At 56.7% G+C, this 15,398-nt stretch overlaps 1 protein-coding gene across 6 annotated transcripts in view; it reads left to right on the top strand.

Moving 5' to 3' along the window:
• LOC119096619 (leucine-rich repeat flightless-interacting protein 2) overlaps positions 1-14,880 on the top strand; it is a 41,326-nt gene extending 26,446 nt beyond the window's left edge. For 5 of the 6 annotated variants that reach the window (XM_037219518.1, XM_037219517.1, XM_037219519.1 and 2 more), the window contains 8 exons: positions 7,215-7,360; positions 7,989-8,135; positions 8,505-8,621; positions 9,081-9,222; positions 9,617-9,766; positions 10,217-10,296; positions 10,696-10,800; positions 13,230-14,880. In XM_037219518.1, the coding sequence (XP_037075413.1) occupies positions 7,215-7,360; positions 7,989-8,135; positions 8,505-8,621; positions 9,081-9,222; positions 9,617-9,766; positions 10,217-10,296; positions 10,696-10,800; positions 13,230-13,349 (1,007 nt within the window). In that variant the 3' untranslated portion in view covers positions 13,350-14,880. Of the gene's footprint in view, positions 1-7,214; positions 7,361-7,988; positions 8,136-8,504; positions 8,622-9,080; positions 9,223-9,616; positions 9,767-10,216; positions 10,297-10,695; positions 10,801-11,620; positions 11,715-13,229 lie in introns of all 6 variants that reach the window. The other variant, XM_037219520.1, reaches the window with a different exon arrangement.
• Positions 14,881-15,398: the final 518 nt, after the last annotated feature.

Below are 15,398 nucleotides of genomic sequence, written 5' to 3'. Positions count from 1 at the left end.
GGGCGCCGGCTATTTCGCTGTCGGACCGGCCGGGCTCACTTGCGGTCCGCCTTCCCTGCGGTCTCGAACGCTGCGGCTGCCGTTTCGGGCCCGTCACACAGACAAAGCCAGACCAAGCCAGACCAGAGTGGATCAGACCAGGGCCGCAGCACTAGCAGAGCTGCGCTCGGCGGGTGAGCCGCAGCAGGGTCAGCCCCGCCACGCTGTCCAGGCAGCTGTGAGACAATGTTTGCCGCGTCACAGCCGCACTTTCCTGGCAGTGACGTCATGCCTGGCTCCGTCACGGCTGGGCGGCGGCCTCCGAGACGCCGCTGAGCGCAGCGGGCCGCTCTCCGGCTGTCTCGCCCCGGCACTGGCAACGGAGGCCGCCGGCTGGCTCGTGCCGGCGCGGATGCGGGCCACGCGGGGCCTCACTGGTCAGAGCACCCGTTCCGGCTCAATGGCGAGTGGCGAGTCCTGTTTCGCCTGGAGTCGATATCCCGTGATGCTACCTGGCTAAGCTTTAAAACCGAGCCGCCTTACATTCGAAGGACAGAAATCGCTTCATCAGCAAGTCAGGGATGGATCAACATAACTTGTTTGATCTATGCCCTCGGTAGTGTAGGGTTCGCTAGACTTCATGCGAAGGTCCCATACATAGCTGGTGGACAAGACTGATGCAATGCTATTTCTGATGAGATACTCCTGTTTTTTTGTTTTTTATTCAGACATCATCGGTGACGACTCTTGCATTCTTGCCATGGCTTAGCTGTTTTCATTTTTGACTAATATAGGATTTTTAGCGATTTTCACACCTAGGTCATCGCTTAACTGTAATGGGCGCAAAATGACAGTAGTCGGCGCGCCCCAAAACCCCAATCAATAAACAACAGGCCGGCGCTGACAGCTGCGTGATCACGCGCGGCCGAATCCACCGCTGAACAACGGCCGACTGATCGCGTGGCCTGCTGGTCTCTCTTCGTCAGTGGGGCGGTGTGGTATGTGTATCGAAGCGCAGCTGGTCTGCTGGGGTCCGCGTGGGGCGAGGCGTCATGTGTGCCGGAGCTGCAGCAGGCCCGCCCGCTGCTTGTTTTCGTCGGACTGTGCCGCCTTCAGTGGTAGTGCCACGTTCGGGTCTGCCGGCCAGCCAGCCGGCTCGGGCGCCGCCTGATAGGGCACGACCGGGCCTATCGCCGCGTGTGGCGCGTGATAGACGGCCCAGATAGCTCTGAGCCGAGGCCGCCCCGACCACCAGGGTACCGTCTCATCACACCTGCTCTGACGTCCGAGACCGCCCCAGCCACCAGGGTGCCGTCCCATCACACCTCTGACGTCCGAGACCGCGCCGACCACCAGGGCGCCGTCACATCCAGTGTCCTAGAATTGCCGACTTTGGGTGTAAAGCAACACCCTATAAGGAGGAATTTTTCACTCCTTTTCCCCATATTTTATGTGAATTTTTCACGCCTGCCTGCCATTTTCTAATCGCACATGCCAGACCCCTATTTCCCTTTCTGAGGTTTTCAGATGTCATCCAAAACCGGGCGCACTTGAAACCGCCAAGCATAAATGAGGCTCCGCAGAACCTGGACACCAATGGCTATGTCCTGCCTCGCCTAAATCTTAATCATGTCTATGTATGCACAGAGCAGGGGCGCCAGGTACCTCCAAGCCCAAGAACCCCAGCGACCCCAGCCGCTCGCACGCATTAAGTTTGGTTTGTTTACAAAATGCATCACGATATGCAGCTGTGCGCCAAATGCAAGGCTTTCACGCATCCCCTATTTTTTTGGTCTCACCACCACACCACGAAAGCAGAGCCTGGCACAAACACCAACAAGGCCTGGCAGAGAATTTTACTCCACGTACTTCTCTTTTCCCTAGGAAACTTGACCACTAAATTGCATCACTCCCGAAATGCATGAGTGAAAAGTTCAAGAAATGTCTTCAGAATTATACTTAAATGATGAACATCACCATTTGAGCACTTATATTAACAGATTTTAAGTTAGATCAGGTGATAACAAAATTTTGCGAAAAAAGTACCAGTCTTTATATTCATTTAGCTGCTTTTGTTTTTCTTGGTATCATACCAGTGTCATATCACTTTATTCTTCCTTCCTTTTCGATTGCCTTTAGATGTACTATCTGCTGCTTAAAATTTTGACCAATTTCTCTGCAAGATGTTCCAACTGCATACTTGTATATATTTTATACATAAATTGGATTAATTCGCCAGCCGCCCGAACATGTTTGATATGCACCCGAGCGTGAACAATTCACAGGGAATGAAGGAGATAATTGGAAGCACGGAACTTATTTTACCGACATTTTTGCCCTCTTAAACCCTCGGTTAACCGTTTTCTTGGTTCATGGCGGTGTTCAGTAATGATAAATCCAAGCCTTTCGAGTATCTGACTCACCAGGCTACCTGGCAAGGCATTAGCATTAGAATAGATGCTGCCATAAAGAGCCTTGGGACAGACCTGATGCAGCTAATACAGAAGTGTTTTTATGGCGAAATTCTGCCCTTTGGTGATGTTGATCATGCACACATCCTACTTGTTTCACATTTTAATCTCGAAGGCTGGTGGGCATGATCGATATTTATAGTTGGGAAGTGAGTCGGATGACTTCAGTACCTTTTGCATGGTCTGCCAGCAGACCATGCAAAAGGTACTGGTTTTTGTTTTGTTTTTGGGGGAGCAGGAAGAAGCCAGTAAGTCTCTTGTGGACCAAGTAATTGCCCGCCTTACCGGCTTTCAACACATGATTGGTAACCAGAGTTAGCCATTTTTTGTTTTAATGCATCGAGTTTTGCCATAAGACAAGTATGTTGCTTTTTTGTTGTAATGCATCGAGTTTTGCCATAAGACAAGTATGTTGCCACATTGTTGCCAATTATGATGCCACAAGGCATGTAATGGGCTTATTTTGTTCCATTGTCTTGGTTATTTGCCCCAAATTTCTTAAAGTGGTCCTTTATGACTGCTTTAACCACATACTTTCTATAGTTGTCTTGGTTTGCTGACTGGCAAATGACTGTACTGTATGTATACACTATATTTTTAACAGAGGGATACTCTAAGCTGAATAGCAATTATAATATGAGTTAAATATTGGTATGTAACAAATAGTCAGACCACCCTATTTAAAATGTGAGGCCAACATCTCAAACTTTGTCATTAAATATGAATAAACAAGCCCAAATGGATGCATTTGCTGCAGCTGAAAAGGCAAGCAGCAATACTGACATGGTCATCTAAACATTGTTATTTTTGGAGAAGAGAGATTGTTTTGTGTAGCATGCCCATTATTGCCCTTGACATAGGTTAACCATGACAATCAAAATAAGTTGTTCAAAGTGATTTAAAGTGTTTTGATTTGTGTGTTGTCAACTTTGTGTGATGTTAACAAGCATACACAAATGAACTGAATAAAAATGCAAGTTGGAACCAGCCAAAAACTAGCTTTAAATATTGTGTTGTTATCACAAGTGCTGCTGTCAACAGATAGCTGAGTTGAGATAGTGTTCATCATATGGGCTACTCTAAGTTAGGTTAAATTGGACAAGTGCATGGCAAGTGGCAACAGGAATTGTGCAAGAATCAGTAAGTCACAACTGCTGCTGTGATACAAACAGGCTATACAGGATGAAATGATGTAAGGCCTCTTTAGGTTAGGCATAGACTACTTTGAGGAAAATAAGCATTGGTATTTTGTAAGAATCAGTGACAAAATGTTTGTTCTCCCTGGCCCCATCTTAACAGAAGCCAGAAGTATGTCTATTGTGTTTAACTTGGTGATGGGCTGATGTGTAGGAGTCCAAAGTTTTTTTGTTTGAGTGTTTTTGCTTGTTGAATTTTCTGTTAATGTTTTGTTATTGAATTCCTTTGCTCCGTTTTGTTTTAAAAGTGCTGTAGAAGGGAATTGAAAAGTGTAGCATCAAATTATTGGTGTTATTAATTTGTTATGTTCATAATACTGTCATGAAATTACTATGCTTTAACACGCTCCTGGTTGGCCGGCTAGATACCCTTTGCTCAGGTGGGGGGGGGGGGGGGGTCAATTTGACCCCCCCCTCTGAGCGCTCGGGAACTAAGAAAGCTAGAGACACCAACTTTACAGGGTGTCTTGACCTATATGTGAACTCACTTAGGTTATGGTTTTAGCTTCCTAGGTCATGACCTTCAGGTCGAATAAGGTCAAACAAGATCAAATTCCAGGTTGGTCTCCAAAGCGCCCCCAGAACCTAGGCAACTGTCTCTAAGGAAAAGTCAACAAGCCCATTTGAAATCATTGACCTTGTTTGACCCTTTAAAGGTCATGGTGACCAAAATGATACAAGACATCTGGGTTTTGCGTTTGAATTAGCGCCAAAGATTACACTAGGCAGTATGTCCCTAAAGCAAAACGTTCGACCCGGGTCATTTTAGGTCAATGGCCTGTTCTGACCTCTAAGAAGCCAATTGAAGATGTATAATGCGGTTCCTGCTGTCGTTAAATTCGCAATGAGCACCAGAAACTATCCCATACAACAAACCCTGGAGTAATAAATCAGGTTGGTTTTGACCTTGGTCTGACCATCATCCCTGACCTTAGGTTAACGTAATTTGCTCATTCAATAGTTGTGGTGCCTAAGAAAGCATCTCAGAGATGTACGTCTTCGTCAAACGCTCCGTTGTATCAGATTTAACGATTCCCTAGAGATTGCATTCGCGGAAACCGTGGGCTGACTTTGACTTGTCATAGGTCAGCGACCGTACAAGGTACATCTAAAATTTGTATGTCAAACGATCCGCTATGCAATTTTGTACAGCTGTGCAAAAAGTGGCGCGGCTACGCCGCGCCGTTCAGAAACCATTCGGGAAAAGCCCTCGGGTGGGGGGGGGGGGGGTCAATTTGCCCCCCACCCCCACCCGAACGCGTGTTAATGTATTCTGTTTCACTTTTATGGCCTAAGATGTTAAAAAACGAAATGGTTTTGTCAGGTTCCTGATATTACGTCTATGCCAACTTGAAATAGACGTCTTTGTTGCTGAAGCATCAGTCACGAGCGCATCTTTTTCAAGTTCCATCTTTTTATGTGATTTTTTCACTCCCGCATGGTCTTCTTGCGATGGAATTTTTCACTCTCACCCTAGTTTAAAAGCGATTATAGCTCCCTGGTCTCATCACACCTCCTCTGACGTCCGAGGCCGCCCCGACCACCAGGGTACCGTCTTATCACACCTCCTCTGACGTTTCACAGCCACTGCCCAACTGGCTGACGCTGTCACCAACCACATCCACACCCGCACGCACGCACGCACGCACGCACGCACGCACGCACGCACGCACGCAGCATCTCCCAGCCATGTTTTGCGGGGAGTCGGCGTCGCCCATGCAATGGCGCCGCGACGCGCTGACAGGAATACTCGACACGTTCGCTGTGCGGGGAGCCGGCCCTGGGCCGCCGGACTGGCGCACCAGCTGTGTTGACGCGCCGCCGCATCGTCGGCCTCCGTGCTGCCAGGGTCTGCGGCCGGCCGGGCCCGCAGCGCCGCGCAGCAGCGGCCGGTCGCGGCCGCGGGTTGACAAGCGCCGCCTGATTGGGGTCGTCGCTGCCGACACACGTGTGGCGGCCGCCGGTGTGCGAGTGTGAGTCAGCGCCAGGCGGCCCATGCGGCGCCTAATGAGCGGCCCGGCCAGGTGGAGCCGCACCCGCTGCCCTTGTCAACGCTGCTCCAGTGAAACGCCCGCACGGTTCATATGCAAGCAAACGATGATGTGGTGAAAGACCATTGCCGAACTATGTAAACCGTGGCCGAGCCGTCGCGTCGCTGGTATCGGGTGATTCAGTGCCGCGGCCAGCCGGACGCGAGGTGCTCAGGGCGTCACCGCGCCTGGCGTGCCGATTCAATCGCCTAAGTTACAGCGCAGCGGAAAGGTCTCGAAGAAATTACCGAGGCCCCGCGTCAAGAAGCTGTTCTGAAATATGTCAAGCATTTATTTTTATGTCCAGATTTGCTGTCTTGATTAAATTTTGAATAGCCTTGTATGCTTTTGACGGGCAGATGAATGTCTACAGCTATGAATGCATGTTTTTAACAACCTTAGACAGCAAAGAGCAAAGACACAGTTAATAACTCGAAAGCCCTGCGGACTTTTTTAACTGGTTATCATTTTCGGGATCTTCGTATAGGGTTTTAATTTTCTAGAATGTCTTCTTCAGTTATACGAAAGAATACCCGTTGTACTGGCGACCGAAACACGCCAACCATTCTTAGCTGCGTGTCCAGGGGGTGCGAGTGATCTGATTTCTCGCATTGCCTTGCATTTTTGGAGAGGTGTTGCACGTGATAGTCCTTTAAGGCGAAGGGTGCGGTGTGACGCTGTCACCGTCGCCTGTGCCGTCGCCGCGGCCTCTGTTGTGGCTGGTCCGCCGGGCTCCAGGTCAGGTGGAATCGCTCAATAACAAAGAAGATCCAGTGCCGCTTACTTCAGGTTTGTGGGTGTGGGATCGCACGGGCCCATTGCCCCGGACGAGAATGCGCCGATCTTGCCGCGAAGCAGCATCGTGGGTCAGTTCATAGCAATCGTACCTGTCACAATTGGAAGCTGCCGTCGAGCCTCGCTTCGTCTGGCAGCTGAAAGCCGCCAGGTGTGTCGCAGCTGTTACGCATCATGTTGTTTGGTCTGCTGTTATGCGTGCGCAGTTGGCTGCTCGATCCACTGCTGACACGTCCTTGCCACCTGTGCGCGTGACCCCCGCCCCCCCCCCCCCCCCGAAAGCTGCGGGACCCTCCGATATGTCGCCGTGTCCTCCCGTTTGTCTTGTAGTGCGTCTTTGTTTCAGCTTGTCCTCGTTGTCCTCGTACCTGTTTGCTCACGTTGCGCTGTTATGCGCTCTCGCACAGTTCCATCCCGGTCCTGTCGCACGCTACGTGACTGAGGCGTCGCTCATGCCATTTCATCCCATATCCAGTCTCACGCCTCTTCGTCCCTTGTTCCCTCCCATGCAATCCTGTTAGGCCCCCGTCTGGCGCCGTCTCGTCTCACGCCGCCTCATCTGGCGCCCCATCTCACGCCCTCTTGTCTGGCGTGAGACGGGGCGCCGGTACGTTTCATACCGTCTCGTCTGGTGAGACGAGGCGCCGCCACGTCTCATGCCGTTTGTCTGGCGTGAGGCGGCGCACCAGCACGTCTCGTGTCGTCTTGTCTGACGCCGCTGCTCACACCGTGTCCGTTCCCAGACGTGCCGACGCGCCCGTCGCCGTCGGTGGCGGCCGCGCGGACTCCACGCGGCCCCAGCGTGGGCTCGGCGGTGGGCCGCCGCAGCAGCGAGGACTCGGCCGAAGACGGCTCGTCTGCTGGCGGCTTTCACCTGCGCGACGTCAGGGTGAGCAGCCGCCGGGCTCACAACCGGTCACTGTCATGGCATAATTGACTGGGGCAGTATGAACTCACGCTGAGGGTATGACCGGCCAGCTCAGGGTCACGCCACGACTGACGGGGACGAGCTGGGCCCGAGTCACCTGACACTGCGCTCACCGCAGACCGAGGCCACTCTGCTGCTAGCTGCGACTGTTCGGGCTGTTGTGTTCGTGAGCGTCTCGAATCGCATGTGGCGGTGGCCGTGATGGGAAGAGGTGCACATTTGAGACCGGCCTTTGACTAAGGCCGGAGGATGAGGGGTTGGACTAAGGCTGATGCCTACATCGAAACATCCGGATCCAGCTGGCCTGGGATGGCTGTCTCGTCTTAGTGGCTGAACGTCAGTGAGAGGCGTTGGTGTGCAGCCGTGCTGTCGGGTCTGGCCGCCAGTACAGCAGCGGCGCCTGTGCTCGTACGGCGCTTTGCCCAGTGTTTGGTGTCTTGCCCCCGTGAGGCTGCCTGCCACGGCCGGGCCCGCCGTCGGCCGGCGGAGCCGCGGGTCGGACGCCTGACGGGCGGCAGCGCCGCTGGCCGGCAGCCGTCCGGCGCCGTAGTGGCTGCGTCTTCACGCGCCCGCCCCACCCCGCCCCCAGCACGAGCTGCGTGAGCTAGAGGAGAAGCTGCGCAAGACGATGGTCACCTCAGCCCAGCTGGATAACGACAAGTCGACGCTCAACTACCAGGTGGAGCTGCTCAAGGACAAGCTGGAGGAGCTGCAGGAGTCGCACACCCAGCTGCAGGTGTGTGTGCGACGCGGCTCGGGAGACCCGGGCGGCGATGGCCCGGTAGCGTCGCCCTCTCCGCCGCACGCCGCTCGCCTCCGGGCCGGACGTAGGCCGCCGCCCGTCACGCGGACGCCTGCCATCTGAAGCTACGGCCTCAGCTACGGACAACGCCATGACTGGAATTCAGGGCCGTAGTCGGGCGTAGTGATCGATAGCATTGGGAAAGAGGCCGTGTCCTCGCACCAATTTAGCGCGCTTGCGTACCCTACAGGAGTCTGTCTGCTTTCTGCTGAAAGCGAGATGGTCATCGCAGTTGGCTTGATCTAGTTGTACTGCAGGCCGCGTGCCATGTTCGGCATGTTTGACCTGTCGTTTATTCCTCAGCGAGAACACCGGACCCGCTGCAGTGAGCACGAACAATTGAAGCGGGTATCTAACAGGCTAAAGGAAGACTTCGAATGTTGCAAAAAGCTTCTGGAGGAACGCGACAAGTTAATAGAGGTCAGCGAAATGATGTGGCGCCGTCTTTGTGTGTCAATGTTCTTCATGCATGGACGATCGAGAGGTCGTTCGCGGCACTTTGCCTCTGGACCACTGCTACCAAATCCACGGTCCGTTTGACACGGGCTGTCGACTAGTTAGTGGTGCGCAGCGGGCGGCATGGCGTTATGTTGCTCAGAGCAAACTTCGGCAACATCCTCGTGTGACGACGCTGATGCGACTTATGTTACGCGCGGGGGACAGCCTGTGTTCTAAGTGAGGCGTACCGGGAGGGGAAGCAGTTGAGACCCGACCGGTGTGTGCCGTGATTAGTCGGCGGGCCTTTTCACAATAAGTTGTGGGATGGCGGCGGGCGGTTCGCTATTATTTTTCTGATTGTCTTATCCTCCGTGCCATGCGCTGGGCAACAGGGCGTGCTGGCCAGACGTGTGACCGGTCTTACCCTCGGTACCTCCCCAGGAGAACGGTCTGGTGCTGGTCGGGGACGACGAGGACGAGGGGTCGGAGTCGGAGGCACCTGCTGCCGGTCAGCGGCCGCAGAAGGCGCTCGTCTCGCATGGTGCGGCTCAGCTGCTGGACAAGGCCGGTGGCGGCACGCTCGGTGAGCACGCCGTCTCACCGTCGGCCGGCAATCGGAACGGACCAGAAGGCGTGCGTTGTAGCCGGGCATGGAGGCGGCTAGAGCCCGCTGTATGGTGGCGCTGACTGTATGTTACGCATGGTGGTGTCTGCGCGCTCTGTGTGCTATCTGTTTGAAGACTCCCGTCAGAAAGGCTGTGTCTAATGTTTCGGTTATATTAAGCGCTGGACTTTCTGGCATATGTCACGTGTGAATGTTATCCAGCGTCCGACGGTCCTTTCCACTTGTCTGCAGAGACAGTCATCTTCGCCTTGCATGGTCTGTGCAGTGACCGACTTATTGCCGTGTCCGCCTAGGCAGCCTCTAGCCTCCTTTGGGATCAGTGTCCGATGGTCCTGTCTCCGTGTCTCTACAGACAGTCGTCTGCGACGTCTGGGGGAGGAGAAGAATGAGCTGGAGGACCAGCTGCGCCGACTGAAGCTGGAGCTGGAGGAGGAGCGGCACATGAACGCGCGCGCCCGCATCTCGGGCACCGGCTCCGGCGCCGAGTCCGACCAAGTGCAGCGTCAGTATTCTGTAACCACGCCAGCAGGCGGTGGTGGGGTGGTCGTGACCTCTAACGACGGCTGACCGCACAGCCGTAGCGGGAACGGTTGCAGAGGCTCGTAGACACCGGATAACCTTGCCTTTGGTGCCTCCCTTCGACGCAAATCGGCAGCAAAGCAAGCTGCATCCGCCGTTTCTGTTCTTCGCTGGACATCCCTTGGCGTAAAGCATGGATAGACTCGTGCGAGTTTGGTGGAGAGACGCTGCAGCCCATCCGAACATCGCCATCGGGCACGGGCCGGCTGCTGGCCTCGCCGCTGGAGCGCGCCCCATCCATCCGAGTGTCGCGCGCTCCACCACCGCCGCTGGCCGCCACCGTCGCATGCGCTGGCTCCACCGCCGCTGCCCCGCGGCGTCTGGTACGCTGGCCAGTGTGGCCGCGCTGACGCTGTTCCCGTCCATCTCGCAGGGGAGGTGGCCAGACAAGTGGGCGAGTACAGATTCAAGCTGCAGAAGGCTGACCAGGACATCACCAACCTGCAGACGGCCGTGAGTAGTGCGGCCGATCTGGGGATGGCGACTCCGAGCATGGAGCCAGCCGTGCTCCGTTCCCAGCCAGTTCAGCTGGAATGGGAGGAGGGGAGGGAAGTGCCGCTGGGCTCAGGGCTGGAGTGGTTGCGGACTGTTTGGTCACGTGAGGCTGGGGACGGTCACGCGTACACGACGGCTCGTCTTGGCGAACCCATGTGTGTCGGAAGATTGATGACGTTTTGTGGCGGCTCTGGGTGGCGTGACCGCCCCGGCTGATTGTGCCGCAGTCACTGCTGTCTGTGCGCCGGCGCTGGACGGCTGGCCCCGAGTGTGGCGCCATCTGAGCGGGGCTAGGACGCGTGTTCCTCGCTGGTCACAGTGACGTGGCGCGTGACCCGCCCCGGCCGGCCCCCGCAGGTGCAGCGACTGGAAAACCAGGTGGCGCGCTACAAGTCGGCGGCGGAGACGGCCGAGAAGTCCGAGGAGGAGCTCAAGGGAGAGAAGCGCAAGCTGCAGAGAGAGGTGGGAGGCGGGCCCGGGTGGGGTGGTCTCGGTGCGCGGCCGTCAGAGGCCGGGCGCGTCACACGTGCGCCGCTCACTGACCTACGCCGTCACTCATGCCCAAAGGGATTGTTTTTCTTCGACTGATGGGAACTAATCAGGATATTTGATTTTCGAGGTTATGATCCGTCGTAAATGATTGACACCAGATATTGCGATCGCTCTTGTTTTGTAGTTATTCCTATCTATTTGTATTATGCTGTAGATCTGTGCCGGCACTGGTGCGTCACATGGGGCTGATCACAGCCCACATCAGCCCCTGTCTGGCAATATGGGGAATCCAGCTAAGTGATGTCATGTACTGTTGTGACCGGCGACTGAACTGGGTGGCAGCCAGGCCGGCTGACCTGAGATGACCTGGGGAGGCGGCCGGGCCGGCTGACCTGAGATGACCTGAGATGACCCGGGGTGACGGCTGGGCTGGCTGACCTGAGATGACTTGGGGAGGCGGCCGGACTGGCTGACCTGAGATGACCTGGGATGGCGCTGGGCTGGCTGAACTGAGATGACCTGGGGTGACGGCTGGGCTGGCTGGCCTGAGGTGACCAGTCCGGCCGCCTGGGGAGGCGGCCGGACTGGCTGACCTGAGATGACCTGGGATGGCGCTGGGCCGGCTGACCTGGGATGGCCTGGGGTGACGGCCGGGATGGCTGACCTGGGATGACCTGGGGAGGCGGCTGGGCCGGCTGACCTGAGATGACCTGGATGGCGCTGGGCCGGCTGACCTGGAATGGCCTGGGGTGACTGCCGGGCTGGCTGACCTGGAACGGCGGGCCGCCAGCTCCGCGAGACCCTGCAGAAGGCAGACGAACTGGACAGCGCTAAGAAGACCATGGAGCGCCAACAGCGGCTCCGCCGGCTCTAAACGCCTCTCGGTCCGATGGCAGCTGCTGCCGTGTGTGTGTGCCTGGTGTGACCCGCTCGTGTCCGCATCTCCCCTGGGGTCGAGTCGTAGCTCCGGTCCCGTCGCGGTGACCCCGCCTGGTGTGACGTGAAGGATGTCCGCCTGTAGCTCCGGTCCCGTCGCGGTGACGCCCGCCTGGTGTGACGTGAAGGATGTCCGCCTGTAGCTCCGGTCCCGTCGCGGTGACCCCGCCTGGTGTGACGTGAAGGATGTCCGCCTGCAGCTCCGGTCCCGTCGCGGTGACCCCGCCTGGTGTGACGTGAAGGTTGTCCGCCTGTAGCTCCGGTCCCGTCGCGGTGACGCCCGCCTGGTGTGACGTGAAGGATGTTCGCCTGTAGCTCCGGTCCCGTCGCGGTGACCCCGCCTGGTGTGACGTGAAGGTTGTCCGCCTGCAGCTCCGGTCCCGTCGCGATGACGCCCGCCTGGTGTGACGTGAAGGATGTCCGCCTGTAGCTCCGGTCCCGTCGCGGTGACCCCGCCTGGTGTGACGTGAAGGATGTCCGCCTGTAGCTCCGGTCCCGTCGCGGTGACGCCCGCCTGGTGTGACGTGAAGGATGTCCGCCTGTAGCTCCGGTCCCGTCGCGGTGACCCCGCCTGGTGTGACGTGAAGGATGTCCGCCTGTAGCTCCGGTCCCGTCGCGGTGACGCCCGCCTGGTGTGACGTGAAGGATGTCCGCCTGTAGCTCCGGTCCCGTCGCGGTGACGCCCGCCTGGTGTGACGTGAAGGATGTCCGCCTGTAGCTCCGGTCCCGTCGCGGTGACCCCGCCTGGCGTATGGTCACGGGTGCCTGCATACAGGCGCGGTTTCATTGTCCGCTGTGGCAGCGTCGGGCTCGTGTGTGCCGGCTGATAAGCTTCGCTACTTTCTGGCTGGTGTCGCCGTCTTTGCCTGTGCCGCCTGCGTTGTACGGGGATTGGTGTGCCGAGGTGGTTCCTGTATGTACGTCGGTAGTCTGCAGGGTGTGCCGAGGTGGTCTGCTGGGTGTGTCGAGGTGGTCTGCTGGGTGTGCCGAGGTGGTCTGCTGGGCGTGCCGAGGTAGTCTGCCCGACAGTGCTCGCCCGCGGCGGCGGCCAGATGTAGCCCGTATGATGCCGTCTGTGTGTGTAGATTAGCTTGTTTGGTAGCCGGCCTCGTGCTGTCTTGTAGCACCTCTGTGCTTGACATAGGTCCCGTGCAAACTGCTTGAGATATGTTGCAGGGTGCTCCTTTGGAACGCGTCCCAAGTTGTTTAGCTGGATGTTCGTAGTTTAGACTAACAAATTACGCTCTATTGGCATACTCTGGTGACGAACCCATTAAGATATATGTTGAAACGTCCCGGATTGTCATCGTTATTTGGTAGCCGGGAACATCACTGCCTGTGGCCTCTCGCCTTCGGACGTCGCCAGTGACCGGCTAGATCGAAGCAGCGCATCTTCGATGCCCGATGCTGGCAAAAGGCCGCACTGCGGTGGCCGTATGATAGTGTTGTGATTTTATTTCCAGCTTCGAGAATCCCTGACCCGCGTGGACGAACTAGAAACCACGAACAGCCACCTGCAAAAGCGTCTAGACAAGCTGAAGAACGCGCGGTCCACGCTGCTCAAAGACCTCTCGACTGAGTGATAGTGGCGACATCTGTGGCACTGGAGGTGCCTGCGGACAACATGGTTCGTGCGACGGTGGGCTGGGCGCTGCTGCTCAGAAGGGCCGTTCGTTGCCTTGGCTCTGACTGCTGTCCGCTGACGCACAGCGCGCCAGCTGCGGTGCGGCGCGACCCAGTGCATCCGGGGTGGGCGTGCGTCCTCCGAGGGCTCGAGCTGACCGAGTGAGTCCGTCCTCTGAGGACGCCAGCTGACCAAGCGCGTTCTCCGAGGACTCGGGCCAATCGAGCGCGTGCTTCGGGGACGCCGGCCGATCGAGCGCGTCCTCCGAGGACTCGGTCCTGAGCGCGTTCACCCTCTGTGGACCTCGGCGGACCGAGAGCGTACACCGAGGACCGGCCAACCGAGTGCGTTCTTCGAGGACTCCGACCGACCGAGTGCGTCCTCTTTGGAGTCCGGCCGACCGAGCGCATCCTCCGAGGACCCGGCGGCGCACAGAGCGACTTCTGTGATAGACGCCGAGGGAGCGGAGCTGAAGTGACGTCTGGAAGGAGCGGACGCGGCGCGACGGTCGGCGCGCGTTGTAACTAGTGCCAAAGCGAGCGGCGGATGGGCGGCTGGGCCCCTCGCAGGCTGGCGGCGCTCAGGTCCACTGCGCGGCACTCGGTGCGTGTGTGCGTGTGTGGTGTGTGTGTGTGCGTGTGCGTGTGCGTGTGCTTTTGTATGTGCGTGTGCACTCTTTCTGCTCTTCTTGATGTTGCTTGAGCTTTAACAAGTGCTCAAAAGCAGACCACCCTTCTGAACGCACTACTCGGGCGAACAGCGGTGCGATTGTGTGCTTTGCTCGGATCAGATCGGTGGGGTGGTGTGCACTTCCACTGAGCAGAGCTACGCTAATCATTTGACTGCAAATCTGCGACGTCTCTGTGTTGAAGCCTTTGGCGCTGCGCTGGGTTATATTCGTCGCCTCCAAAGTGATTGGGTGCACCAATGCGAGTGCCTCCCCACCCTCCATATGTTGTCAGTGCGGTGTTGCCTTTGGAAGGCGCCTGACAGTACCGGAGAGTCCGCGTGGGCCGTCAACAGCAGGCGGACACGGCGCCGCTGCCGGTGGTGCCGTGCCCAGCTCGTCCGGCAGCTTCCTGGTCGCCTCGCGCCACTTGGACCCACTGGCGCCACGTAACGACAGGGCCCCGGCTCCTGTTCATGCTGGCTACGACGTATGCAGCATGTGAGCTGTCGGGACCCTGCGGAGTAGTGCACTCAGTTTCGGGGCGTCGATGCTATTTGTTTGTGAGATGGGCTCACGTGATGTTATTGCGTCCGTCGTGGGGATGGCATGCACATAGTTGCAGCGCGTGATGCTCTTCCCAGTTTTGTTACGCATTAGCTGATTTGTACTGAGTATTAAATTAGTAGCTCGTTGTACATTCTGTCTATTGTAATATAAGTAACTGAGACAAAACGGCGTTTAATGCGTGGTGTGTGTTCGACTATATATTTACTGATATCAGGGGATGGCGGCACCTCGAATAAATCCAGCTCACCTGTCGGATGCTTGTTTCTTGTTTGACCTGGCTGTGCCCTTGTGAGTTATTTGAAACATCCTAGATGCAGTGAAATAGAGTAACCAGGTTTCAGTGTATTTCGCGGGCATGTCAGCAATAAGGTGTTATTAATTGCCTGCTGCGCGATAGCAGCGTGCAGGGGTTATAACATGGAGCCAGCTGCCTCTCGTACGTCCCTCTTCTCCCATGCGTGCTTCTGCATCGTCGAGCTCTTGTATGGTCAGTTTAGGTGGTAAGTTAACGCTTTCGCTCTCTTCGAATGGCGCGGTACAAAGACCGGGCAGTTGGCCCAGGAGAATGTGGACGGCCCGGCCTCTCAGTGGCTCGCCAGCTTTCGTACGCACGGGACAACGCGGGCATGCATCGCCCGGTGTCATTCCTCGGCTTGAGAAGGGTGGCACATGACAAGTGTCGCAGCGTAGCCGGGTCCACTCGAGCACCAGTACAGCCAGAGCCGGCCGAATGCGATGCGTACCGGGCGCGCACTGCACCTGCTGAAATTG

This window comes from Pollicipes pollicipes, unplaced genomic scaffold (genome assembly GCF_011947565.3).
Source record: "Pollicipes pollicipes isolate AB1234 unplaced genomic scaffold, Ppol_2.1 Scaffold_4295;HRSCAF=5057_pilon_pilon_pilon, whole genome shotgun sequence".
NCBI classification, from domain to species: Eukaryota; Metazoa; Arthropoda; class Thecostraca; order Pollicipedomorpha; family Pollicipedidae; genus Pollicipes; species Pollicipes pollicipes.
Note: the sequence above shows the minus strand (reverse complement) of the source record. Positions and strands in the feature narration are given on the sequence as shown.